Below are 26,942 nucleotides of genomic sequence, written 5' to 3'. Positions count from 1 at the left end.
AATGTAATGCCAGCATTTTTTTTTTTAATTCACTCTGTTCTTCTCACATAAGCCAAGGGTTCTCTGGGTCAACTAACCATCTCAATACAGCATCTCTCAGTTATATCCCTGTGCTACCCATAATCCCCAGCCAGTTTGGTTATTCCGATGACGCTGGAAGCTGGAGGATGCCAAGGTGAAAAACGAAATCCTAAATACTACATAACTGTCTTCTCTTGCCTGCGAGCTGCTTAGAGTCTCAGTGACTGAAGTGGCATAAAAGCTTTTGTAAATAAAACAAATAAATATTGTGGTTTAGCATGCCGTCAAAACTATTTTTAAACCTGGTGAGAAGAACTTGGCTACAGCAGGCAACTGGTCACGCAGCACACTTATCAGGGTTAATAAGATAAAAGGAAAGAAACCAGCATTCTTTCTCATTTATGTGTCACATACCAACTAATCAAGTATTCAAAATGATTTGGCTCTGGAATGAGCAATATATATGTACGTCTGGGTGTGACACACACACACGCTCCGTAGTTTATTCTAAAAGCGATTCTCCCCCACACACACACATTCCACCCTCTTTCTAAACACATGTTTTTCTCCCCCCCTAGTAAACATGAACCTGGAATCCAAGCTGGCCAAACTCATTCGTTGGCAGAAACAAACCGAGAGAGGCTCCCCATGGAGAAATCCCTTTATTGTTACACTGCCTCTCAACGACAAGGTCAATGTGCTGAATGGCTGCTTAAGCAGATGGCAGGAGGGAGGGGGTGAGGAGGCAGCCGCACGACAGCTCTGCTTGCTGGGCTAAGCAGCCACCTCCTTCACCTTCAAGGGCCAGCTGTTCTGCAGGCTACAGCAATCGCTGTGGAAGAGACTGTGGCTGTCAAAACTAGCCATGTTACCCCACTCTCACATTCACACAGGAGCTGTCCGGCTTTCCACGTTGCTTAGAAGATGGCTTGTTGGTTTCAGTTTAGCGAGACACGTGAATCAAGCCTTTAGGGTCTGCAAACCCTGGCTGATGGTTGCAAACGCAGCAAGGAGCTCATTTCTTTAAACTTCCTTGCCCGTTTCCACAAAACGATGAAAAAGCACGTCAGCTTCTTTACAGCTGTTAAACCCAACACTCAATTCACATTCCACGTTGGCCCTGCAGGAAAAGCCTTCATTTCTGGAGAACCAGAGTTCACCCCACAAAAAAGGAGGGCAGGCACGGCTTTTCTCACCCTAACGAATTGGCATTAGCCAGCAATGGCTTACCTGACGCACCAAGTGGAGAGGTAGCAGGGGTCATACTATGAACATTGAGCCCAAGGTTATGGGGCGCCCCTGAAGGCGGTGCTGAGACAGGCTGCCCTGGGGGGTTCTCCCTCTGTGGAGACGTAAGTGGGGTGGTGGGCTGGGAAGATGGCCCACCAGCAAGCCGGGCAAGGCGCCTTCGACGGATCTGCAATGAAAACCAGGGCATTGTGAGTTACAGGATTTCAGCCCTTCAGAACCCCAGACGGTCTTGAGCAATCCTATACTGGACTTTCAAAACAGTCAAGGCCAACTCCAGCAAAGTCAGTCCTGCACAGCCCGGCTATCAGGTCAAAGACAGAATAATTAAGAATTCAAGTTCAAGAGGCAACCGACACCTAGAAAGGACAGAAACTGCTTCAAACCACGAATCCATCCGGCCCAGTACCAGGCTGTCCCTGGCAAAGAGTCACTTCCATTCCAATAAATCTTAGCAATTCACCACCTATCCCTTTCCCCAAGAGAATTCCAAACAACATTTTCCCAGAAATGGATACAGCATATGTGGAAAACATGTTGCAGTGTTCATTCCACTGCTCAGAGGGGCTCTATTATTAGAAACAGAGCAAGGTTCTCCCTATGGCCTTATGCAATAATTTCAACATCCTGCTCTCATCTTCTCAACCTGGAGAGTATCTTCCAAGAAAGCCTTTCTCCATCTCCGTAAGAGGCAAAAGGAACCTGTGTTTCCACAAGCTCCTTTTTAAGATTCCTCTTTGCCCATGTTACCTTAAGCGAACGAAATGTTTTCCAAACTTTCAAGCCCAGATTTACGTTGTTTCCATCCTAAACAACGTGTAAATTTAACCCCTTTCTGGAGGTTAAACTCCACACATCTGGAGGGTATCCAGGTTGAAGAAAACTGAACTCAAGAACTCATTCATTACGTAACTCTTGTTATTTCTGGAGTGATAACTGATATAACACTTTGGTGACATTGGCCCCCTATGACCTGAAGTTATGGGTTTGTAGTATTTTGTTTGCATTGAGAAGACAAAACTTTGAACAACATTGAGAGAAAGGGGCTATAAGTCCATTGCAGGAAGCACAGAAAAGTGGACTGTAAAAGGATTTACCCATATCACCACTGACCAAAATTGCTAAAATTGGGGTCAAGGTAGTGTTTTCATCAGAGAGTCATCATCACTGAAAGTTGACTCAACTCATAGGGACCAGGTTGAAACTATTATTTTCCTGAAAAGAACTGTCCGTCTTGAATAATGTCTGCTGCATTTCAGGGTTGGATATTTCTTGGCCAGAAGAATGCTGAAAGGACAAAGAAACTGCCTTATCAGGGGCCAGATCATGGGACCAGCTAATCGAATGATTCCGAACCTTGGCAAGGTCTGGATATGTGGCCTTCAACCCCACCCCGCCCAACGTATGCTCAATACTGGTCATGCTGGGGAATTATGGGAGTCCACACATCTGGAAGTTGCCCAGACCTGACAAACGTTCTTCAGGACTTTGGGTTGGTGCTTCTCCAGCTCTGCTTGGAACCAACAGGGTTCTACATGCAAAGCAGAGGTCTACCATAAAGCTCAAGACATAGCAACATAGGGTGCTGCTTTAACCTGAGTAAGACCTTCATTCATCGAACCCTAGCAAAAACTTTCCAGGATTAAAACTGGGAGCAGGGGCTCCTTCACCCTTTCAAGAGAGGCCAAGGATTAAACCTGGGACCCACTGGTTCGAAGCAGAGCTCTGCGTGAACTACTTGAAATCTAAATTTGAAAAGGAAAGAAAGAAAGAAAGCAATGCCAGAGAACCCGCCCATCTGAAAATTAGTCCATGTGGTCTGATTCTGAACCACTTCCACGTAACAGGTTTGATCTTTGTTCAATCAGCTTCGGCTTTTCCATGCCACACCTCCTCTTCTGGAACCACAGGAAGGTTCAGGAACAATTGGTGACTTGACATGGATGAAGGTGGGTGAGAAGCACTTCGGGCTTATTTGGGAACCACAGGAAGTAATGAAGTGAGGCTTGTCCAATCATGGTTGAAAAGGGTGTTGTTATTCTACCCACAAGCAGAGGCATCATAACTGAAATGACTAATCCAGAGCTTAGTCTGTTTTACCCAGTCAACTTAATTAGGTATCCTTATTTATTATTTAAAGTATCTCTATCTTTTCTAACCTGAAAGGGTCCCAGGGTGATTAATACAATAACAAAAACTAGACTGATCCCTCTAAAAGACATTATACAGAAGGGAAAAGGGATGGAAAAGCGGGGGGGAAAAGTAGAACATGACTGCAAGTATATTGTATTTATAATATACACTATATACATTTGTACTCAGAGATGGGCTGATTTGCACAGAGCAACAGGACTCCCCGTGTGAAGCTTCAGGCACCTTAAAAGGCTGCATAAGCAGGGTGTGGTCCTGACTCAGGTTCCCACTTTTTTTAAAAAAATGGGAATGCTGAATCTCCAACTTCTAGGTAATGTCTAGAATTAAGATTCAAGCTCTCTGCAACCAGGGAAGAATTATAAGCCAAACAATGTAGTGGAGCAGGCTTCCCATCCTGGCGTTCCAATATACTTGAAGTATGCCAGGCTGAAAAGGACTGCAAGAAAAAGTGTTTTCCTTCACTTTCAAGGGCTGGCACAACAATGGGTGCCTCTCATTCCATTCCCCTCCATGCTCTTTGTTCCTCTGGCTTCCTGTTCGCCCCCACTGTTGAAATGTTAAGGCTGCAGTCAGTTAGCCAGCAACAAACTGGCTTGCTCTCCTATAACTATACCATCACATACGTGAGATAGACAGCAACAGAAATCAAATAAATAAACTGTGGTTTGCTTGCAGGCCCTGTTTAAACATTGTGCTAGACTGCACATAAACGAACTGCATTATGGCCTAGCATGAACCTTGCTCAGAGGAATATAACAAATGAGCTTATTTAAATGGGCCAACTTTGGATTCAGTATAGGGTTAGGGTTTCTTTCACCTGGATGCAAGTGTCAGAAAACCTCAATTTGTTCTAATTCCGATTAGCACATACAATAGTCTCTCTCTTTAAGCAATGCCAGATTTTTCTCTCTCCCAGTATCTGACGGAAGGGGTGCCTTTTCTGCCTGCCCCTCTATAGCAGAGAACAAGTCCTTGGCAATTGGCAACATGTGCCAATGCACATTCTTATTGCAACAGCAAATGCTTGGTAAATTATTACCTTCATCCTGCAACAACCACGTCATCTTGATGTTTTGGAAGCTATGGAATGACTTTGCATAAAGATGCCTGTTGTTGCCATCTGATCTCCATAAATGGAAAGATGATACAAACCAACATTGGAGAAAAAAAACCTAAAGGTGATCTTTTGAAGCTGACCACAAGAGAAGGTTCTATGCATTAAAAGTACTAATAAATAACTTCTATGTTAAACAAAGAAGTTTTTACTCCTGTTTACTTACTTTTTCCCTCTGTGACGTCCTGAAACGTTACAGCTTTTCCCCTGAGGGATTTCCTTCAAGTCACCTGATCATGTGGAAATTCCAGGTGGTTGTGCAGGAACTCCATCACTCAAATAAATATGCCCCTTTGTAGATTCTATAATCCCACAGCCAGACAATACTGTGCTTTGAAACTGAGAAAGAACTCCCAAGCACCTTACTTTTGGATCATTTCAGAACGTGCGAAGAGAAATCGTCCTTGCTCAAGGGTTACCCGGCAAATGTCCATCTAACCCACTTTTGCAGGACGTTTCAGAGAAACCTCTTATACTATGGCCAGAAGATATCTCCTACTGCAATGAAGATGCGTAACAGCCTTGAGACAGCTCAGACGAGTTCCCCTCAACTCCAACCAGAATGGTCAACTGGAGTGCTGATGAATGTAAAGCCAAATTAAAATCTCTCCTCGTAACAATATATCCCCAATAAGTAACTACACATTAGTTCTTGTGCATAGACAACTGCAGATACAGAGTTGGTTTCAGTAGCTTTTTTAACTAACGGTCAAAAAGGTTTGACCTGTTTGGTTCCTATCCCACAAGACCAGAACCACTCTTTTTGTACTCATTGCTTAGTTTATGTGGAAGAAGCAGTCAGGGGGGAGAGAATCCCTAGCAACTGCTCACTCCTTCCCAATCGATTACTGCATTTCCAGCCCAAGTCTGATACCATTTTAAAAGCAGGATGCTCAACATCCTTAAATTGCTCCCAGGGTTTTGCTTTTACAGCTGAGCATACTGGAATTTTTCCTTATTAGCAGGAGGAACCATCAGCAAACACACAAGTTGATAACATGCAGGTAAACATGCTGTAAATTGTTCCATTTTATCAACAGACATGCTCAGTTAAGAGTGCTCATAAAATACAGCTTGGTTCATAGTTTGGGATACCATGGTTTATAGGAATATGCCACAAACTAACACCACTTTTTTTTCTTTCCTCTCTACCCAGACCCCATAATTTTTCATAGTTTCCCTGACCACAGCTTTCCATAATAGGTTGGGTATACCAGGATTAGCATTTAAACTGGTTTGCCTTTAAACCTTAGTTTGAATTGGGTTTACACACCATAGCTTGGAAGCCATTTATGGTTCATGGTTATAGCCCAATCCTGCCATCAAAGCTAAGAACTGCAGCTTGTGAACTGGTTTAGCAAAACATTTGTTTTCTGTTTATCCAAGATTTTTCACCACTGACCAAAAAAAACCCTTTGATGACCGTTCTTAAATCACCTTTCTCCAATCTGATGCCTGTTGGCTGGGGGATTATGGAAGTTTAAATCCAATTTATCTCAAAGGAATCAGGTTAGAGAAGGCTGGCCTAAATTACAGAATTCACTCACACATCTTGGCACACTTTATTTCACTGTTCAATTCAGATTTCACCTAATACGTTATTCTCTCTTTTCTTTGTTTCTGAAACGGTGAGTTCTAGCTTTAAATTGTCTTAGGTATTTACTGTGAACTCTTCTAAAAGTCATTAAGATGACAACTATATGTAGTAAATAGTTTGTTCATAGGAGGAAAGCTTGCCTTATTAGAGCAGACAAGCCAGAATTTCAGTACATTCTCACAACAGAAAACTCAAAGTAAATTACAAAACATCATCTTCTTATATTAGGCCACTACATCATGACTCAGAAATATAAATGTATTCAAACATGCAACAGAGCTCAATTGCTTATGATCAATTAGACCTAAATATTTTTACAGATAAGACTTTCAACATCTGTTTTAATTGGCAACACACAAAATTCCATTGCAGAAAAGGGGAAAAAAAAAAAGATCAGGAAGGACTAGAATGAAGAGAGATGGAAAAAACACCATGTGCTACAACATACTGCCTCCCTGAATAATTACAACTATTTTAACATATTTTATAAAAACAAAACACAACATACTAAGCCTGAGTAAAATACAGGACATCCTCTAAGACAGGAAATACTCTCAAGAACACCTCACCATAGCAATAGCCAACAACCTTCTAGTCATGCCATAAGTAACCTGTCACATGGAGGTATTTAAGTCCTGAATCTGAAACTACTGAAAAAGCAATTTCCAGAGTTAATTTTATAATTTCATATATACAGACCTGTTACCGAACTTTACATCCTGCTGTCTTCCTGACTATCAACTCAGACTGGGAATCTCAAAAGTTACAAAACAAAGATCTACAACAGGCCATAAACACAGGGGAAAAAATCAAGAGTCCTTGTAGCTCACTCACATTTTTGTCATCCATGTTCTACCAAAAAAAATCCACCTTTCAATAGCAGTGGAAGAAAAGCTTGAAAATATTTGCCTTTTTGAAAAAAAGCAACCCGGACCCTTTCAAACAATGAAAAGAACTACATATAACCTGATTTTAAAAAAATCCAGAATTAAATTCTAAAATCTTTCTTAAATATAAGTGAACAAAAGGCCAGTTTGCTCTAGTGGTTAAAGCACCAGACTAGAAAGCAGGAGACGGCGAGTTCTAGTCCTGCCTGAAAGCTGGCCGGCTGGGTGACTTTGGCCCAGTCACTTTCTCAGCCCAACTCACTTCACAGGGTTGTTGCTGTGGGGAAAACAGGAGGAGGAAGGAGTATCAGGTATGTTCGCCGCCTTGAGTTCTTTATAAAAATAACAAAGATGGAATAAACAAATACAAAAAAATACAAAAAAGAGGAATGAAAACCTTCACTTCTCATGTGCAACTCTCATACCTAGATGGTCTTCCTAACACACCATGGCAAACCTCCTTCAGTAAAACCAGCCAGCCACACACCCACAGCTTCCTGGTTATCCAGTGCACAGAACTCACCTCATCAGCACTCAACTCCTCCATAGTTTTCCTCTTAATGGTGGAAGGAGTTTGGGGAAGGAGGGCTCCGGTGCTTCCCTCGAGGGATGTGCTTGGAGGAGGAAACGTCTATCAGTTAACCCCTGTCCCGATGCCTCTCTCTCTAAGGAGCCCTCAGAAGTGCATAGTCAGAGGTCAAGAGCAACCCCACGGAGGAGACCCGCTCCTAAGCGCCTAGAAAGCATCCACCGCCCGCTCTCCCACCTTCCCTCCCTCCCAGCCCCGATCGCTCCACCTCCAGACCCCGCTCCCTGCTGGATCTAAACTGGTCCCGCTACGATCCCGGGGTTGGGAGCTTCTTACGACCAACACCCTCAGGCGGCTCCCGTTCCTGCCTTTGCATCCAGCGCGCCCGCCTGCCTGCCTGCCTGCCTCCCGGGCCTAGCCTAGCTGCATCTGACGCCGCGGGGCTCGAGCTCTGCCTGTCCTAGCGCCCCCCGGCGTGTGCGGGGACCACCCCGCGCTGCTAGCTCACTCTTCCGCGGGGGTCCCAAGGGAGCAGCTGCGCCTCTGGGCCCGGCCTCCCCCCGGCTGCCTCTCCCCCAAGCGCGGGCTGCCTGTCGAATGCCCCCGCAGCGCCGGGGGTCCCATAGGGAGCCTCCCCTCGCCCTCCCGCCCTCAAAAAGCCCGCCGCGAAGGGCAGCGCCGGCTGGCAACTCCCCGGCCCTCTCCCCGTTGACGGGCAGGCCCACCCGGTACCCCGGCCCTGTCGACCCCCCTGGAGGCTCCGCACGCCCGGCTCGGGCGGCCAAAGGCGGGCGGGGAAGCAACGCTCACCGGCTGAAGCCCCCGCGCCTCCCAACTCCCGCCCACGCGTGACCGCCGGAGCCCCACTTTCCCCTCAGCTTTTGCCTCCCCACACGGAGATTATTCATCAAAACAAGAAGGCGGCGGCGGCCATCTTGGCGTCGGATCACGTGACCTCCTCGCCGCCGCTCTCCTCGTTTCTCCTCGCGTGCGGCAGGCGCAGCGTGTGCGTGCATGCGTGCGCACCCAGACCAACGACGCATGCGCGCCCTGGGAAGTGCGCGATAGGATGAGAAGGCAGATCCGGAGGAGGAGGAAGCGGCGGCTCCGCCCTCGCTATCTAACACACGCGCGCGATGGTTGCGCTGACCAATAGCAGTGAGAGAGACGCCCTTCCCGGTTACTAAACGCCATCATCAGTTAGGAGGTTGGCCAATGGGAATGAAGAGGCGGGAAAAAAGGGCCCTGCCCTCCCACTTCTCTCCGTAATCTCACGCCAGGCTGAACCCTAAGCAAGCTACAGTAGCGCGGAGTAGGCGGGGCTTATTTGGGCCTGCGTCATAGCAACAGGGGCAGGGCCAAGCGCGAGAGGTCCTGGCGGGAAAAAAAAAGACTTAAGGGGCGGAGCCAGCGTGGAGGCGTCTTCCTGTAAAGGCGCCGAAGCAAGATCTTTTAAAAACTAAATTAGGCTCGCAAGGCAGTATAAATTATAACGTTAAGCCAATATAAATCGATAGCAGTAAAAGCACCATACTGGTCTTCCCCTCCAGTGAATAACAGCTGATTCCTTCTACTGTATCATGTAATTCATCATTAAATTGCCATAATTGTGAAGGGCACAGCCCTGGCTTTTTAAAAAGCCTTGGAAAGGGGCTGCGTTCAGACCACGGTTCAATTTCCTAGGTTTGTAGGTAGTCCCCGGGTGAAGAATGCCAGGTTTAAGGATGACCCGTAGTTGAGAATGGAGCCTGTTGTAGGAAAACTCGAGTTAAATGCACAAAGGATTTAAGTACACGATGGTTCAAGTTAATTACACAATATTACTTAGTATTACACAATACTGTTCTGGCTTACATACAAATTCAGTTTAAGGACAGACCTTAGGAAGGGAACTTGTTCTTAACCTGGGGACTCCCTGTACAACAAACTGTTTAATCTTAGAGTGAACAATGGGCTGAGTTTGCACACCGGGCTGGCCCCTAAATCTCCCCATGTGCTTAAAGCACTGACAAAATGCTTCTATAAGGCAATTTGCTATCAAATGTTGGGGGGGAAGCACAAAATAAATAGAAACAATATACAATATTAGACCAGAGGGGAGAAAAATAAATGCTTCCCCCACTCACAAGGCCTGGGGAAGAAAAATACTTTCAGGGGGTGCCTGACCTGCTTTGGAACGGGTAAACCTTGTGGGGTGCACACGGCCGGCATTTGCAACTTCAGGGGAACAAAGTGGGGGTGCAATTCAATTGCTGGCAGCCGTTCCCCGCAGCACACTAAGCTTGGTTCATGTTAAGCTTCAAACTCCTGAACGTGGTTAATTCAGTGGCTAGGTTAAGTGTGTCACGTGGATGTGGCCAGATCCTGTTCTCTACCTCATTTCAGACCCTGTAGGAGGAGAGCCGTGTTACTCTCTGGTTTCAAACAATCAGGAGCATGTTTTCCAACTGATTGTATTAAGAATCAGAAGCTTTCCTGAGCCTCCTCCAGGTTTTGACTCCATTTGGCAACTCTCCTGCAAGTATCAGATTGCATATGGACGCACCCTCCTGGTAAGAGGAGATCAAAATTGCTCCAACTTTCCCCTTCTGAGAAGACATGTCATCCATCTCCTTTGTTTCCTAAATAAATCGTGGTTGAAGCACCTACAACATGCTAAGCCACCAACCATGGTTTATAAACCAAAGATTGGGTCAGATAACATGCTAAACCAGAGGGAAAAAGACATACAGGCAAACCCTATTGTAGGTTAATGTACTGTGTGAATGTAGCCAGGTTCCATATCAGGGTTCCCCGATCCCATTCAGCCGGACGGCCCTAAAGCATCCCCAAGGAAGACATCTTGGGACAAGCGTAAAGGGAGCATAAAGACTAGAGACGCCAAGCTGCATTGCCAATACGTTTAATGAAGTGACCTCGTAACAGCCGCTTTGTTTGCTCCGGGAATCCACACGGGCATTTCCAATAAAGACGCAATGGAGAAAGGGCTGAAGTTCCCACGCTGCTGACTTGCAGTAAAAGAGGTGCTGTGGGAAAGCATGCCTCGAAGGTGGTGGCCCGGGCAGCTCTCCTTCCGAGAAGTCCCATTTGAGGTTCATCCTCGCTTGAAAACTTGCCTGCTTATTTGGTCTTCGCAACAGAGTTCCTACACATAAAGACAGCCGTGGACTACCGAGTCTTCAATGCTGGGATCCAACCTCAGACTACTCTGGCTAAGATGGGTTGCATCTCAAACCCACCCCACAATCCAGTTCACATCCCCACTTAACTGAGTTAGGATCAAATCCCAGCTCATTACAAGCCTCTCCATTGAAAGAAAGCTTTAGCATCATCTACTCTTTGTCCCCCTGCTTCTGTTATACATTACTTATAATGTATAACATTATACATTATGGATAATGGGTGGAATGGAAGCAATCCACCCGCTAAACCTATCCACTATGCTACCTTACATTTAAGCATTACTTCCTGAATAAACCGCAATTGCTTGGGTTAATACCACAAACCAGTTAATCAGCTGCAAAAATTAGATTAGTGCACATTTTGTATCCCAAGCATGTGAAAAAATGGTTGTGGTTTCTTCATGGAGATGCTTCAGATCAAAGAAGCCCATGTGTAGAATATTTGAGAAGACTGATCTGTTCCCAACCCTGGGACCCTGAGTTGGATCTCTTAATCTAGATCAATTCAAGTTAATCCATCAAAAGGCTTCCTACCAAATACAGTTCATCTCCTTCGATCCAGTGAGTCCAGCCTCGGTTCCTCTTCTCTCCATTCTGGACACAGACAATTTTATCATTGTCCCAAGTAACCACACTCTGCATTGAAAGGGGAAGATTCTTTTAATGCTTAGTTTCAGACCATTTTTAACTGAACAGATTTCTAAAGTAACATATTTTAACCCACATATTTTCTGCTAAGCAAGACTTTTTAACACTTTAAGCAGCCAGCATTTTCAGTTACCGGGCTTCTGAGACTTTAAGAGCCATGGGTAAGCCAATATCCAGAGCAAATTTCCTCCCCTAAAAAAACCCAGAAGAAAGTTTTAAATGAGGTTTTATTTTCATTTCATACTTTTTCATGAGGAATACCAACTGATGTAATAGGATCTTTGAATAGGCTGCAGCCTTTTTTTGCAATGCCAACATCTTATGTGCTCATAGATCTATTAAAGGAAAGAAACCTCTTCTGCTAAAAGCAGAATAACCTCAAACGAAGAAAACTGGAAGAACTTGGTCTTGCGTGAAGAAATATTTCCTATGATTTTGACCATAAGTCTCAGCATATATCACCATACAAGTTAATATTTGGTCTAGATCTGCAGGGATGCTGTTCAGTAACTACCTTCACATGCCCCATGAAAAAAGTTTTTGAAGCACACCTGGAAATCTAAGAAAAGCGCTCAGTCTAGGTTTACAGCAAAAGCTGTTAGTTTAAAGTTTCAGCAGGGGTCTGACTGGCTTACTTACTGTGCATTTTCGGTTGTCCAAACCTTTGTTATCTTCATCAAACTCCTCTCCAATCTTGAACTGGACAAAATAGTTTCGAAAAGTGCTTGTTGTGCTGATAGAAAAGGAATCTCCTTCCTGTTTTATGACCTTCTGAGGCTTCAGCAGATTTGCTATCTTGCGAGTTGCAAAATCTATACCTTTGCCAGACACAGAAGTTACAGACGGAAGTTAAACATTGTCTCCCGCCACGTGTTTATTGGCTCCCCCGCTTAAATGAATGCTGCCCTCCTTGATCGTAGTCAGGATGTTATGCATTCATTTCAAACCAGTGCCAAGATTCCTTTATACGAATCAAAACTCAGCAGATTAATGTTTAATTCAGGAACAACAGAGGAACATAGCACTGATTGGAGGTTACTCCAGAAAATGACCAGGCTTTGCATACACAAGGAAAAGGAGTCAAGAGCGGCAAAGTTACTGCAGCTGAAGATAGAAACTAACAGTTAGCATGGCACTGAGAACTAAAATACATGAACTGAATTTATGTCTGTAAGTATGTAATATGTATATTCAATAAACAGAGATGGATCAAGTAGCATTTCTGTTAAGTATCATAGTATGGTTTGCTTATGGCTTAGACTATTGCACTGAACCCAGTGTTACGATTTATAAGCCCTGATTTATGGCTTAGCATGGTGTGCAAAACAGACAAGTGTGGTTTATTCAACAAGCCACAGTTAAAATGACGGCAGAGTAATGATGTGGGGGCTTAGCCACACACAAGCAAAATATACTGTGGCTAAGGCTAAGTTATTTAAGCATCTGAAACCCAATTTACACAACATTCAAGATATAGAAGAATACATATTTTGCTCCTTGCCTACGTCTGTGTTAACCCAATGAAAAACACAGTACAAATTCTAGGTTAAATTAACCACCTAGCATAAAAGGAAAGGCAAACCGAAGGGGAAGCAGAAAAGAGATTACATAGAGTTTCACAGGCATAGCTCTGTCTTTGAAAGAAAACGAAGTGATGCCATCAACTACGTAAGCATCTCAGAGAAAGAGGAGGAAGAGAAGAGGCAGCAATGGATCTTAAACCTCCGTTACTTGCCTAAAGCCAACATATAGCTTTCAAAATTCTCAGACCGGACAAAATTCCACGTGCCATTAAAATCCACTGGCATGGCTGAGGAGAGAGATGGAGATAAACAGGCACTAAAAGGTCCAAGCACTCAAATGAGAAGCTTGAGTTGACCATGCCTTCTCTATATAAGGGGAATCAGGAAGGACAACAGTAGGTGGGATCAAGATCTGTTGCAGCTGGGCCTCAAGAGGAGAAAGTTCATGTCAGCTGTAATCCAGTGTAGAGCTAAAGTAACTGTTTCATGAGTCACAGACGCAAAGGACAGTTTAACCTCTCTTGGGGCTGATCAGAGTAAAATCTGCATTTCCCCTCTCCGGCAGTGGCCAAGAATTAAAACCCAGAGCTCTACCTAAAGATCCAAGGAGCAAAAGGCTTAGTTCCCTGTGTCTCGAGTAGCCTACAAGCAAAGCCTGTAAACTTCACACTCATGGTGTTTCTTCCCAGCATTAAATATTGGGAGAGATCCCACTTCTGCACACGGAGACTCCATTGGTATCAAAAGAGGAGTCCCATTGTTTCAGGCCAGCGTTCTGCTTGCAACAAGAACTAGCCAGCTGTCTTCTGGAAGCTGACCAGAAGCTGAAAAGCCACCCTGGATGTTTATTGATTTGCCATTTTGCCACCAATTTATGTTTAAAGTATCTTTCAATGTATTCCAAATAAAGGGAACAAAGCAGTGAACGGTAGTCTGCCTCTAAAACTGAGATGTTCTACTGGTGCTGATCAACCATTTATGAACTTATCTCCCTCTACAATTGTTTTATATTCATCTAAGATAGTCTCATGCTTGTGTTTTTGGCAATGAATTATGGAAGCAGGCAGAGTATTCGTGAGTAGAAAAAGGAATTGCAAGTAGAAAAAGGAATTGTGCGGTGTTGTAAGCTAGTAAGCCCAGCGGGTGAAGATTTGTCACCTGGCACAGTTCAATATGAAGACATACATTCCTAGAAGCCCATCAGATTTGGAAAAAAGGACTTTCCCTGCCAAAGAGAAACCCAGTCGTGAAAAATCCTTGAAAACCAAAGGATCTGGCTGGGCGTGACATCAAGCAAGTTGATTGACTAAACTTTGATCCAACCTGGTGGACCTCCTCTTTACGTTCTTATTAGCAATGGTTATTTGGCAATGGAACCATTTGTTCAGAAGCAGTATACCTCTAAGCATCCATCCATGGGGATATTATAAGAGGGTAGGGGCACTGCAACTTACACACACACACACAAAGTTGTAGGCTTCTCAAAAATATAATGAGAAAGAGGGTGCTGGACTTCATAACGCAATCATCAAGGACAGAGGTCAGTGTGGCCTTCCGCACTGTGCGTTACAACTCAATTTTGTTGCATAAAAAGGGATGAAGCAACACCCACAGGCTAACCTTTGCTCGAGAATGCACTTCTGCCAAAGTTTTATCTCTCTCTCTCCAGATATTTTTAAATCTGTGGGCGTAAAAGAGACTTCCTCTTGTTAACCAGGTTCCTCTGTGGGCCAACTCATCTGTTTATTGTTCTGGATGGTCTGGAAACATCTGCAAAAGTACTTTGAGGTCAGTAGGTACCACTGAACTCTGACCACATTTCTTGGCCAGGCGTTGCTCTCCAATCTTCAAACCACCATGGGGCTGCAAAGCCAAACCCAAATTGCTTTCTGGTCTGTCGTGCTTCATTGTTCTCTCCCCTTGTGGTGTAATCCAATGTGAACACTCAAGCAGCACTGTCTGCTTTCTTTCACCAGGTCATGCTGGGCATTCAGTCAAGTTCTAACTCCCCTTCAGGACCTCCCAGCTCCATCTAAATGCAATGTGAAGTCCCATGGAGTTCAGGTGGACTCCTGATCAATAGAGGAACAGAAACTGGACTCAAACATTACGCTAAGTCACAGCCATAACTTGTCAAATAAATCATAACTGGATGGTTGCGTAACACACAAGGCCATAAAACTTGTTTTATAAATCTCAATTGGTTTGATTCACGCTACCCACTGAACTGAACCAAAATACATCAGGACTCGGGATCTTGGTGTCAGTTTTAGGTCAAAGTCTGAACCCAAAAAACTGCTGCGTGAGAAGCAGGAGCTCTGCCACAGTGCTAGAGTAGTTGGCTTTTTATTGGAAGAATCTCCCGGCTGATTCTTCTCTCCAGCATCCCAACCTCGTAGCTCTTTGCAGAATTAAAACTGAAGTGAGATCCAGCCACCACCCCAATAGGTTTTCAGTGTTATTTTGACCCAAGTAAAATGTTTTGAGTCAGCCCTGAGCTATGGACCTCTTCACAATCCCGGTGGAAAATGACAAAACTGGGTTGATTTCTGATTGTATTGTACTACATTTATTATCTTTTTTCCCACCCACGTTACACAGAATATGTGTTGATTTTCTGGCTCGTTCACATTATGATTATAGTATCAAGTTCAGAATTTATACATACACACACACACACACAAAACAGCATTATGATTTTCAAGGGTAGGTTGTGTGGAGGGAGGCAAAGTGCAGTTCTGCAGTTAAAGATGATGTGCATAAAGGGCTCTTTTTTGTTAATGATTAAAATCTGAAAGAAAAAAATCAAAAATTTCAAAGGAAAACATACAGGCGCACATACACATGTAATTACTTAAAGAAAAAATCATCAGAAATAACAACATTGATGAGTGTTGATTTTCATAAGGGTCTTTCTTGTTCCAGCAGGTATATTTTCCTCCCACTCTAAACAAAATCTGTCATTGTCCTGCCAAACTTCAATCATCATAGATAAGTTTCATATTTTCTTTATTTTCTGTATTTCTCTTTTTCCCTTTCCCCCCTACACCCTTTTTCCTCTGGCAATCTGCTGCCAAGGATGTAGCACCCCCTGTAGGTTCTTACTAATTCTAGGTTATATTTTCCAGTATTTTTTATTCAAAATTCAAAATTCACAGCTGGGTTTTTCAAAAAAAATGTTCCAAGCTAGCTTGTTCCTGTTGGTACAGAAGTTTGAGGAGCGAGATTTATTGCTTGCTTCCTACTCCTGCATCAGCAGTTCTGACTCAGTCCAACTAGGGCAGTGTTTTTCAAACTTGGCAACTTTAAGGTGTGTGGACTTCAACTCCCAGAATTCTCCAGCCAGCACGCTGGGAGTTCTGGGAGTTGAAGTCCACACATCTTAAAGTTGCCAAGTTTGAAAAACACTGAATTAGGGGATGAAAAAACCCTGGGAAATACAATCAGAAAACACTCTGAGCTGCTAGATCTCTCCAATGCTGTTAATTTGTTCTGCCTCGGGGATACCAAAGGAGGTAAACTGGCTTCACAGGGTCATGGAACAGCTGTGGTCCACCACTGGCCACGCAGGACAGCCCACCTTTTGGGCTGCAGAAGAGGTTTATCATCTTGATGCCCATCTGGAGGGCATCCTGTATAAAATAAGAGCTTAAATAAACCCGCTGACATGATCAGCCTGTGTGGCTCACATGATTGAATGCTCCAGCAAAAATTTTAAAAAATCCATACTTGTAGAAAACGAGTATGTCACAGTGAATGTTTGCCTAGTGTTTGCTATCTGCGTGTGACGTATTCAATCAAATGAACCATCCTGCACAGCTAAAGTGGTAACACCTTAAACGATAGACCCAGCATTTTAAAATGCTACATTCCGAGACCACCTTAGCAGGCAAATGTGGTTTCTCATGTCCACACAGTTTAACATACCTCATACCTCCAAGCTCCAACCACAGTCTCTTAAAAAATGCTTTAGTGCTTAAATCAACAAGGCACTTAAAGTGGCACCCCGATCACTCCGGACCGAGAACAGCTTACGTCCAAGTGAGAGGAAACCGGGCTGCACTGAAGTACTAGGAACACCGGGGAGGTAGGATTTATCAGAGCAACAGACAATATATTTCTCTGAAGATGCAGGCTTTATGTAACATTCATTTTCAGGGAAAGAGTCTTTCCCAGTTAGCAGCACACTCCATCTCTTTAGAAGCCCCGTCCGTCACTGCATCCCGAACTACAGAAAGGACTAAAACGGTGCATCATCAGAGCTAAGAAATGGGAAACGGCCCTCATTTCCTATTCCCATTCAAAAAGTGCCATGCAAAGATACCAGCCGACGACTCAGAGATGAGCCACGGCGATGGCTGCCCAGATGGACACACTCCGTTTGAAACTGGAAGCAGACCCCAATCTAGCCTCGGGGCTGCCAAATAACAAAAGCGTAAGGATGTGTTAGCCAGCCCTGAATCTCCACAATGGAGAACAGAGCTATGAGGCAGACTGGGATTAAGATCCATAAAGTTGGATGGCCATTGCCAACGTTTCAACCTTTCCTTGATTTGCAGAAGCTAAGGGTCGAATACCTTGGTTGCTGCAAGTCAAGAAGCTTCAAAAGGTACAGGAAGCCAGCTTATGGTTATTTCGGCCAGTAAGTCGACCATGTTCCAAAATTCAATCCCGACACGCGGTGGGACTCTACTACCCTTGGTGGTCATAACCAAGTGAGTAGGGAGGAGACACCACCTAAAACTGCTCCAATGTGTGCCAATCTGACCCTATTCCTGCTCTCTCCCCACTCCACCCCCATTCAATTTTTTATGGGCCCTCTTGCGTTTTTCTGCAAAGGAGCCAAGACAACTCCTGCATTGTGGTCTTCAGTCTCTGCAGTGTATAGATTATGCTGTGTGATGTAAGCCTGAACGATGTCGGGCACTAGATACCGTATGCTCTGGCCCCTCCTCAGTGCTCTCCGTATCTTGGTTGCTGAGATGTCGTTGGTAATCCATTCCTCCACCAGGTGAATGTTCTCTTTGTGCTTCCACAGCATGTCGGACTCGTAAATGAACTTTTGCGCGTGGTTCCCCAACCTGGTAATGCACACCATGCCGTGCTTGGACACAATTTCCAGGATGTCTTCTGGCTTCCAGAGCCTGGGCACTGCAAAGGATTCCAGAACATCCGTTCCGCAGAGCAGCTTCAGCTGGGGGATGCCTGAAAAACAACAGGCCAGCATGGGAGGGACACTGGACAGCAGAGCTCTTGGCACCAGAATCAGCAACATTTGGCTCCCAAGAAGTTCAAATTCTGGAGTTATAAATGAGGAAGGACCTCTGTTGATGATGCTACCAGTACTGGCCAACAGATGCCTACTGGACCAGCCAGGCCAACAGTGATGGTGGTTTCAGCTTCAGCTTATTTGATTTTACTGAAAGTATCTGCTTGCTCAGGGCAGTGAAAGTATTTTCAAATCGGCTCTGGCACGCTTGATTAAGTGTGTCTTTACTCTTAAAATGCAAAATACAACAAGCACACAATCAAAATATTAGCCAAAGTAGTTAAAGGGTCCTATACTATATTTAAAATCAACTTAGGAGGGATTCCAGGGTGAGTGCATGGAGGGAGGGCACCGCTGGAAAGATCGGCTCAGGGGTATCCCTTTGATGCCAAAGATGATCTTAGGGTACGGTTGCTGTCTGGGAATATCACTGGAGATACTCAAGCAGATGACGAATGGCTATCTAGAGGAAGACCATAAGCTGCATCTTGCATTAAAGATCCAGAACTGAGGAAAGGGTTGAACTAAGAAGCCTGTAAGTTGCCTCCTAACTAAATATTCTGGCCCCCAGGATTCTGAAACAAAACTAACCTTTTCGTTTGGATTGATTCATTCGAACGGGGAGTTGGCTCCCTGTTGCCCGCTTTCTCTTCCGGCCTGCTTTGCTTGGAAGAGGAGCTTCCTCAAAGCAGTTGGAAGAATATGAATGCTTCAACTTGTGATGGTGATATCTAGAAAACAACATTGAAAAAAGAGAGGGACGTACACAATGGGATGGCAGCACTGAAGTTCTTCTGATCATTTAAAGCCACGTTCCTGTTGTAACTTTATGCAGTTTTAACCAGGTGCACAGTGCTTGACAGAAGCCTGGTAGGAGAGATCTCTGCTCCCCAAAACTTACCCTGTATCAAAGTACATATAAGCTGATAGGCTTGCAATCCAGTCCCACACCTGTCTATTAAACATCTGTCTTACTGAGACACACCGGGGTTGAGACCTCGTGGGTATGTTTTTTTCTTTTAAAGGAAAGCTGAGAACCTCTGGAAATCCACCCACAGCACGGCTTTCCTGCAAGACGAGGAAAGACGCCCAGCGCCAGCCAATACCTGAGAACTTTGATGGTTTCCTGCCACTCTGTTTGGCTGCTTTCCCAGTCGTCCACTTCCAGCCAGTCTGAGTTTTCTGTTGCGAGCCTTGCCATGGTTACCCGGTGACTGGCGCTGATCAGGCCTTTCTTCAGATAGGCGTCCCCCACAGGCGAAATGATCCCTTTGACCACTTTGTATTTCCCTGTGGATGCCAATACAAAGAAACCTCTGGGTTGCCGTAGGTAGACGCTCCAACTAGGATCAGAGAAGCCTGGTTCAAATCACCTTGGATAAATACACAATAAAGCTCCCCAGGTAACCTTTTGCCAGTTTTTCTCTCCCAGATGCGTCCTACTATAAGTTTTGTCGTCCAGCCCTGACAGGCTGGGGGTAACAGGAGTTGTGGGGCAAAACATCTGGAGGAAACTTGCTGGAGCTAGGCCGTTGGATCCAATGCCAGGGTTAGTATGGATCTCCATGCTGGGTTAGTAAATCCAGCTTGGCTCCCAGCCAAGCACCCAGTTTTACCCGTTTCCTGCAGGTGATCTCTTGCCAGTTCGAAAAGTCGAAGATGCATGTTGGTGATGGGATTGAAAGAGCCACATGCCAGCAGAACCACTTCAGCCCGGTTGTCAGAATCCTCCATAGGCCTCGGCTGGAGCCACTCTTGCAGAGGGAGAAGCGAGTCACAGTGGCCACATGCTGCAAGGGAGGAGAAGCAGGAGGAGAACATGATAAAAGGGGAAGGAAAGCTATTTTCACTTTCCACTGGAAGAGTAAAAAAAAACAGCAGAAAGAGAAAGAGAAGTCACTGCCTCATGCTAGCATAGAAAGCAAACCAGTTCCATGCAATGGAGGGGCAGAAACATGAGCAGACGAGAGGAGCCTGAAGCTTTGCAACCTTCTGATGTCAAGCCAGCTCAGCAACTACGCTACCGCAATTCTGTCAGGGCGACCAAAGAGGGGTGTGTGCTGCAGTCATCGGCCTACCCTGTGAATGAAAACCAAGTTTCTGGTCCCCATGGGTCTGAAGCTAAGTGACTGTAAACCATTAGCTCAAATGTTGCCAAGACAGCCAGTCGGTTTTGGAAGTGCCAATTTTAAGGTTGTTTTGGTTGCTACACTGCAGAGTCACTCTTTCTGGGCACACACAAGCCACCAAAGGACAACAGAAGCTAAATACAAGAGAAGGAATATCTGTTCCCCAGACAGTTTATTAACATCAATACAGTACCATAATAATTTGATTGCTTTTAAATGGATTGATAGGATTTCACTCTGTGGCCTTTTTTTCTACTGAATCCTGATAGATTTTCCAGGGCCGTATTTTTACTGTTAAAAGTTGCATTCCTTTTAATTTCATATCTTTATTAGGCCAATCAAGACAGAAGCAAAAGGGACAGCTATTAAAGCCAGGAGGTCTGTGTTTAATTCCAGTCTTGCAGCCTTGAAGTGCAAGTCTCTCTTGGAAGTACATTTTCCAAGGCCAGTTGCAAACGTTTGAATAATGTATACAGGAAAAATGATCCCTGCCTGCCATGAATATAAAAATGCCTGACTTGGCCAGCTACCTCTGTGGCTAGGCAGCAGCAACAGGTAGATGGGGCCTGCTTCTAGAGGTTGACACCTTGTTGGAAAGGGGTGATCCATCCAGGATCTATAATACCCTTTCTAGACAGAAGATCAGCCAGAACTCAGAAGATCAGCTGGAGCTTCCAGGTAAGGTGGGGGGAAGATAGGGGAAGAAAAAGATGCTGACATCAAACCCTTCCCTTGTCCTAACTCAATGTTCATATGATGTGGGAAGACTCCAATGCACTCCTCACCTGTATAGGAGCATGTGTTAGGAAGAAGTCCCAGAATTCCAAAGATGAGGGCTGAGTGGGAATTCTGGGAGCTATCTGCCCAATGCTGAGTGAGTCAGAGAAGGAGGGATACCCTTCAGACTACCCTAGTAAGAATCTATGTTAGGGTGGCTCAAAATAGAACTTCCATATTCAGAAGCAATTTTCCTCTGACTGCTGAGGACAAAAGAGAGAACACAGTGGTTCTCAATCCAAGTCAGAATTCACACATCAGGCTTGGCTTAGCACACTGAGGTCTCTCAACCACGATAGCTGTCTTTGTGTGTTGTGTGAACCTAGACCATTGTGCTTAATTCAACAAACTGTGGGTAACAAAACCATGACTTAGCACAAAGCATTAACCCAGCTAAGGTCTGCATGCAAATGTAAACATTTTCAGTGAATAACCCTTCTGGACTTCACTTGGAAATGCTACGCCTGAATCTAGGACCTTGGGAATGTGAAACGAAGGCTCTGCTGCCAAGGACCAGCCTTTCCCTGGAAGGGATACAGCACTGTGGCAATGACAGGCCTTCAATCTTGCATTTGCAGTTAAGCAACTCATTCTACGGTCCTGGGGCTCTTTCTTGCCAGGTTCTTGAGGATCAGCTATGATTCACTTCTGCCTGGCCCACACCGCCCATCACTTCAGCCGATGGCTACCAAAGCACCAGAGATTCAGACTGTAAGTTGCCACATCTTGGAATTCATCTCCGGCGCGACGTTAAAAATTATTCTTATTCACTCCTACGGCTTGTATTTTTATATTGCCTGATAAGAACATAATCCTAGTTATACACGTCAGCTTTACATAGGAAAAAGAATGAATTTATGTTATTTGTAACTCTGTGTGGGAAATCTTCTTTCACACTTGGTACCTGCAGTCAGAAGCCTCATTCAGTAATCCACTTTTGCATCTGTTCTAATCCAGGCTTAAAACCTCTGCAACCCACCCGCATGACTTATCTCTTGGCCTATAGCTTTTGTTCAACCTTTTGGTAAGCTTTCTCTTCACTTGTTGAAATTACAAGAGTGAAATTCACCCCTTAACACTGCTTGCCGCTAATGCCCAAACGCACAGAACTATGGTAATCTCTCTCCAAACAGTAAAGGTGCTGATCAGTCTGTTTTGTTTTTATTTCCTTGTTCTTTTCCCTAGACAGCTCGTGATTTTTGCCCTTGGAATTGCCACTCTTCTTCTCCAATTCTACATCCTACTACGGTATAAAGTGGATATTTTTTGTCTGCGATATTCCCTTTACATGCTTGCGTACCTTCTAGAACACGGGGGCAGCCAACCGGAATATCCTGAGAAGTCCTTGAGAAGAGAGAACTTGCGGCCTGTCCCATGAGTGTTTTTGGGCTTGGACTGGGATTTTTTTATTTTTTTTTTTTATTTTTTTTTTTTTTGGTTAAAGTCTCTGTTGGAGACTTAACAGACGATTTCCTGTTTTCCCCCGAAGGTTCAAATTCCAAACCTAAAGGACTGAAAATTTAAGGGAAGGCTGTGGTGGGACAGGTATTTTAGACTATACTGATAGTAAAACTATCACCAAACCTTGAGAGCAGTGCCTCTCATAAAGAAGACCCTCTAATTTAGCATTAGGAAATTAGGTACATGCTGGAAGTTATAGTACAATATATCTGGAAGTCATTGAAAAGTTATAAGGACTTAATAACAACAAATCAAAGACTGAAGAGGAGAAATCCATTGCATGCAGAAGGTTCCAGGTTCAAACTCTAATTTAAAAGGTCAGATAGGAGGTGATGGAAAAGACCCTTCTCCATGTGAGATGCTGACAAATATGCCAGATGGAGAAATACCCAGGCTCCTGTGTTATTCTCAATTTGCACTTCTGGATTTGTACTGCACTCTACAAATGGAATAGGGTTTTGTATGCAGTATCCCATGGCTATAGAGTATAGGAAGTGGAACATGAAGAGAATCCACAGCAGGACAGGACAGGACAGGACAGGACAGGACAGGACAGGACAGGACAGGAAGCTTCAAAGACAGGTGTGAAAATGTGCAGATTGAGTTTTCCAAGTAAGGGGGAACCCGGTGGGAAAGGGACAGTGCCTTGCACTAGCAGGAATGAGACAGGTTACAGGCAAATGTATGCAAAGATGCATATCATGTACACTACATTCAGCAGAATTCAGCTTGGCCTGCCAACAGGTAAAAGATAACTCTCGTGCAAAACTTGCATATAAAGTATCAGAACTGTGCATTCCAAGTTATATTTGAAGAACTCCTGCTTATGAACTTGGAACACATGGTTACTGGGCCGTCTTTTTCTCCACCTTGTTTTTCAGACCTAAATCTTCTCACTATTGCAGCCAGCCCCTTCTCTACAACCTGGTGGGAAGCATCGTCTTGACATTCTTCACTATGGGTGTGTGAAGGCTCCGGGAGCTCTCCAGAGCACCACAAGATGACAAGTGCTGCAAGATGGTGCTCTACAGCTCATCTTATTCCATGAGGATGCACACGTATCCCCCCATTGTCTTAGAGCTATCACAGCTTTGAAGCAGAACGTTGCTCCTCAAATTGGTAGACTGGGTTTACGCATTGCTCCCAGCCATAATGTCACCATTTTGACTTCACAAATCTCTTGCTGCAGAACCCGGCAATCAGCCGGTAGCTCTGTAGAAAAAGACAGGGTGGGGGGCATGTATAGTTAACATGAAGAGCCTGCAATCATGTCCACCTCCATACGCTAATTCTCCCCCTTACTATCTTCTAGGACTGGCTTTAATCTTAGCCATGGCAGAACACATCCCGTGGGAGTTGAGAGCCACTGTCTCCATTTTTGGACTCGCCTCTTTTGCAGAAGGAGTTTGTATTACCTTACTCACTGCCTTGGCCACACAATGTGTGCGTAGCTTGTGTCTCCATTAGATTTAGTCCCACTGAAAAAACTAGTATCTGAGTTGGACAAAGCATGGGCTTTTTAATATACTTCTACTAATTCGTTTACCACGGAGTAATGGTATTAGATTAACTTTCAAGCAAAGATTTCTGATCCTAAAGGAATGCATGTTCTGAATCTTAAGAGAATTCCTCGCACTGGAGAGTGATTCTAGATAGAGACCACTTAAATTAAATTATTATATTTAATAAATTATTTAATATTTTAATTTAACTTAAATTAAATATTAGAAAATATTTTAAATTCCTTTATAATTAATAACATATATCTTTCCCAGGCCAGAACCACTCCTGAGCTCTATTACCTCTCAGTGACTCTGTCAGTGGCTAGCATAATATCAGCCAGTAAGTATTGTGATTTCTCTTTACACAAAAAGCTGGCAGAGTGCTATTTGAACTTATGTCCTTTACCCCAAATTAGCTGATTTCCAGACCCATGTCTTCTATGGTTCCAAGTTGGTGCTGAGGCATACAATCAAAATGAGAGGGAATGGAAGGAAAAGGAAGGGATCACATTCATCTTTTAAAGTCTGTGCAGGTGGAAAAGAAATGAGTCCAAACCTGCCTTATTTAATACCCAGAGTGAATGATATTTTCTACACAATCTACTCCAAGTTTGGCTGTAGTAGCCCTCCCTAATTTGGTGTTCTGCAGATATGCAGGAATAAGATTGCCATCTTCTCCTGCTAGCATAGTCAATGGGTTAACATTCACACATTCAGAAAACAAGATGTAACGCTGTGCCTGTGAGTTTTGCACTTGGATAGAAAATACATAAGTATATTATTCCTTTTCTTTATCTTTTACAGCCTATTTTTCCTTCTTGGGATTATTCTGGCTTGCCAATGTCATTTCTCCTGGACTGACGTTGAACGAGAAAGCCAAGACTGGAATCTGTTATGAGCCAGTGTCTGAATGCGGCTGCCTATGGCACGTCTGACTGGCCGCGTACTGACCACCGGACTTAGCAAGACCCCTGAAGCTTCAGTAACAAATCTTCCTACTATGGCAGGATTCTGCACAACTCCCTTGGCTTCCCTTTCTCTGCCATGGAGAAGACAACAACATCCCTGGCAGCTGGCCCAGGGAAAAGACCTTGAAGCTCACCCATGCTTTTAACCTTTTGAAGACTTCTTGAGTTGAAAAGGCAAGGCTGGAGCTTTTAAATGGCTTGTAGGCATTTTACAAAGGATTTCACCATCCACCCGTTTAAAAAAGAAACACACAAACCCTTGCTGTTTTTTGCACAGAAGACTTAGCCTTGAACTGTGGCTTGAAAACAAGGGGACTCAATTGTCATGGGAACAGATATGGAACTAGAGAGGGAAAGAGTAATGTTATGCATGGTGCCTAATGCTTTGGCTTCGTAGCAGAACCAACAGCACCTGTCTGTGTTAATAAAAATGTCCTCAGGCAGTGCATCTCTGCCTTTCCTGCAGCAGAATTTTTGACATTCTCTTTTAGGCTGGAAGGAGAAACAACTGTTTAAATAAAACCTAGAATTCTCTCTTTGTCTTCCCTGGATCGGTTTATATCAAAATCACTAAGTTCTCTCTTCTTGAAAGCGGGTGGAGACAAAATATAGTTTGTTGCTCAAACAGATGCAGATTCTACAGTATTTGGTCAGCATCTACCTCCCAGTTTTTGTGATGACAGAAGAATTCTAAAAAGATTTTGAAAGTATAGAAATTGGCAAATAGTGATAGATATTGTATGTAATTATATAGAGATCAAGAACAAATGAGAAGCTAGCTTTTCAAAAATATCTTTCAATGTACCCCCTGCAATAGTAGAATTATGGAAGCCTTCAACTTATGTCCCAAACACCTCTGTTGTGATTTCAGAAATGGAATAATTTAAATAAAGTTACAATGCTGGCCCAATATAACTACTCTATAGCAGAATTTTAAAAAAATGTTTAGGTTTAGATAGTTTCAGGATTAAATTCTAGGTAATACTTGCATCACCTCTCAACAACAGAATTTAAGAACACGTATCTTTTCTCAAAATATGATTGTCATGCTTGGAAAAAAATCACCTTTTGAGGCTGCAGCTGACAGCTGTGGAACAGCCTGGTAAAACAACAAAAACCTTCACAGCTTTGCAAAATCGACTATGCCACTCACCCAGGTACAGTGTAAATGCAGCAACCTAAAACCTCTCAAAGGAGTTGCATGAGTTCCATCAAGCTTTCACACTATGATAGGAAAATGTGCCATCAACTAATTAATTCCACAGTATGCAGACATTGGCAAACCAGATGACTTATGTGTCTTGTCACATGAGCCATATAAGCCCCTTAAATAAATAACTAACTAAATGTCCCTCCTCCACCTCATTTTCTTCTTCCTGCACGTGTTGAGCAATGGAACAGCAAGACCCCCATACCACAAAAGCAGACAGAGTCTATGTTCAATTTTAAGCTGCTCTGAGAATACGGCTTAAGAGCAGCCTACCCGAGTATCCTTAGTAAATAAGAAACACATAAAAGCTGTGTTTTTTGCAGTTGCCCATCCAACTCAGCCCTCTCTAGAAAATGCCATAAATGCCATAAATGAGCACTAGGGCTGGGTTTCTGCTCGTGTCATACAGAAAGGGGGACCACGTGTAGCCTCTGATCGGCCGCCTAGCGTGGCCGACAGTCTGGGCGTCACCGGGGCAAGCATCCAGCCACGCCCATCGAAGTGGCAGTACCTAGCGGATCCTGGCTGATCTAGAAAAGATCAGCGGGATCGGACCTCGTTGGCACTTGGGTAAGAGACCACGAGGGCCGCAGCTAAATTGGGAAGTAAATAATAGCAATTCCGGAAGGCGGCAACACCAACCGCATGCTTGCCCTGGAAGACACTAGCGGTGGATCTGGCCCTTGACTGCACTGGTTCAACGACATCTCGAAGGCCACGGGC

General features: G+C 44.2%; 3 protein-coding genes across 7 annotated transcripts in view; all 3 read right to left on the bottom strand.

Moving 5' to 3' along the window:
* UBE4B (ubiquitination factor E4B) overlaps positions 1-8,555 on the bottom strand; it is a 34,800-nt gene extending 26,245 nt beyond the window's left edge. The window contains exons 1-3 of one of the 3 annotated variants that reach the window (XM_088136804.1): positions 8,361-8,555; positions 7,545-7,635; positions 1,252-1,438 (exon numbers count right to left, since the gene is read on the bottom strand). In XM_088136804.1, the coding sequence (XP_087992930.1) occupies positions 1,252-1,438; positions 7,545-7,635; positions 8,361-8,458 (376 nt within the window). In that variant the 5' untranslated portion in view covers positions 8,459-8,555. The other 2 variants (XM_025163234.2, XM_007420096.4) reach the window with 2 other exon arrangements.
* A 1,881-nt stretch (positions 8,556-10,436) lies between these two features.
* RBP7 (retinol binding protein 7) lies at positions 10,437-14,516 on the bottom strand. The gene is made up of 4 exons (XM_007420099.4): positions 13,116-14,516; positions 12,020-12,198; positions 11,267-11,368; positions 10,437-10,695 (listed from the first exon to the last, which is right to left on the bottom strand). Exons 1-4 carry the CDS (start codon positions 13,186-13,188, stop codon positions 10,645-10,647), a joined length of 405 nt encoding a protein of 134 aa, XP_007420161.1. The 5' UTR covers positions 13,189-14,516; the 3' UTR covers positions 10,437-10,644.
* An 11-nt stretch (positions 14,517-14,527) lies between these two features.
* The window catches only part of NMNAT1 (nicotinamide nucleotide adenylyltransferase 1), a 24,140-nt gene continuing 11,725 nt past the window's right edge, over positions 14,528-26,942 (bottom strand). For 2 of the 3 annotated variants that reach the window (XM_088136800.1, XM_007420100.3), the window contains exons 2-5: positions 19,789-19,962; positions 19,279-19,462; positions 18,764-18,903; positions 14,529-18,108 (exon numbers count right to left, since the gene is read on the bottom strand). In XM_088136800.1, coding sequence (XP_087992926.1) covers positions 17,705-18,108; positions 18,764-18,903; positions 19,279-19,462; positions 19,789-19,906 — 846 coding nt within the window. In that variant the 5' untranslated portion in view covers positions 19,907-19,962 and the 3' untranslated portion in view covers positions 14,529-17,704. Of the gene's footprint in view, positions 18,109-18,763; positions 18,904-19,278; positions 19,463-19,788; positions 19,963-26,942 lie in introns of all 3 variants that reach the window. The other variant, XM_088136801.1, reaches the window with a different exon arrangement.

Source organism: Python bivittatus, unplaced genomic scaffold (genome assembly GCF_059951505.1).
Source record: "Python bivittatus isolate LINGU-HERP-01145 unplaced genomic scaffold, Pbiv_v1 ctg000090_np1212, whole genome shotgun sequence".
Classification (NCBI taxonomy): Eukaryota; Metazoa; Chordata; class Lepidosauria; order Squamata; family Pythonidae; genus Python; species Python bivittatus.
This window is presented reverse-complemented; position numbering and strand designations above follow the sequence as displayed.

Excerpts from the sequence above, each read along its gene's own strand:
- RBP7 (XM_007420099.4), bottom strand. The coding sequence starts at position 13,188 with ATGCCAGTGGATTTTAATGGCACGTGGAATTTTGTCCGGTCTGAGAAT. Across the intron at positions 12,199-13,115 it reads AAGCTATATGTTGGCTTTAG|GTATAGATTTTGCAACTCGC; the intron begins GCAAGTAACGGA and ends TGTCTGGCAAAG. Across the intron at positions 11,369-12,019 it reads TGGACAACCGAAAATGCACA|AGTGTGGTTACTTGGGACAA; the intron begins GTAAGTAAGCCA and ends CTTTCAATGCAG.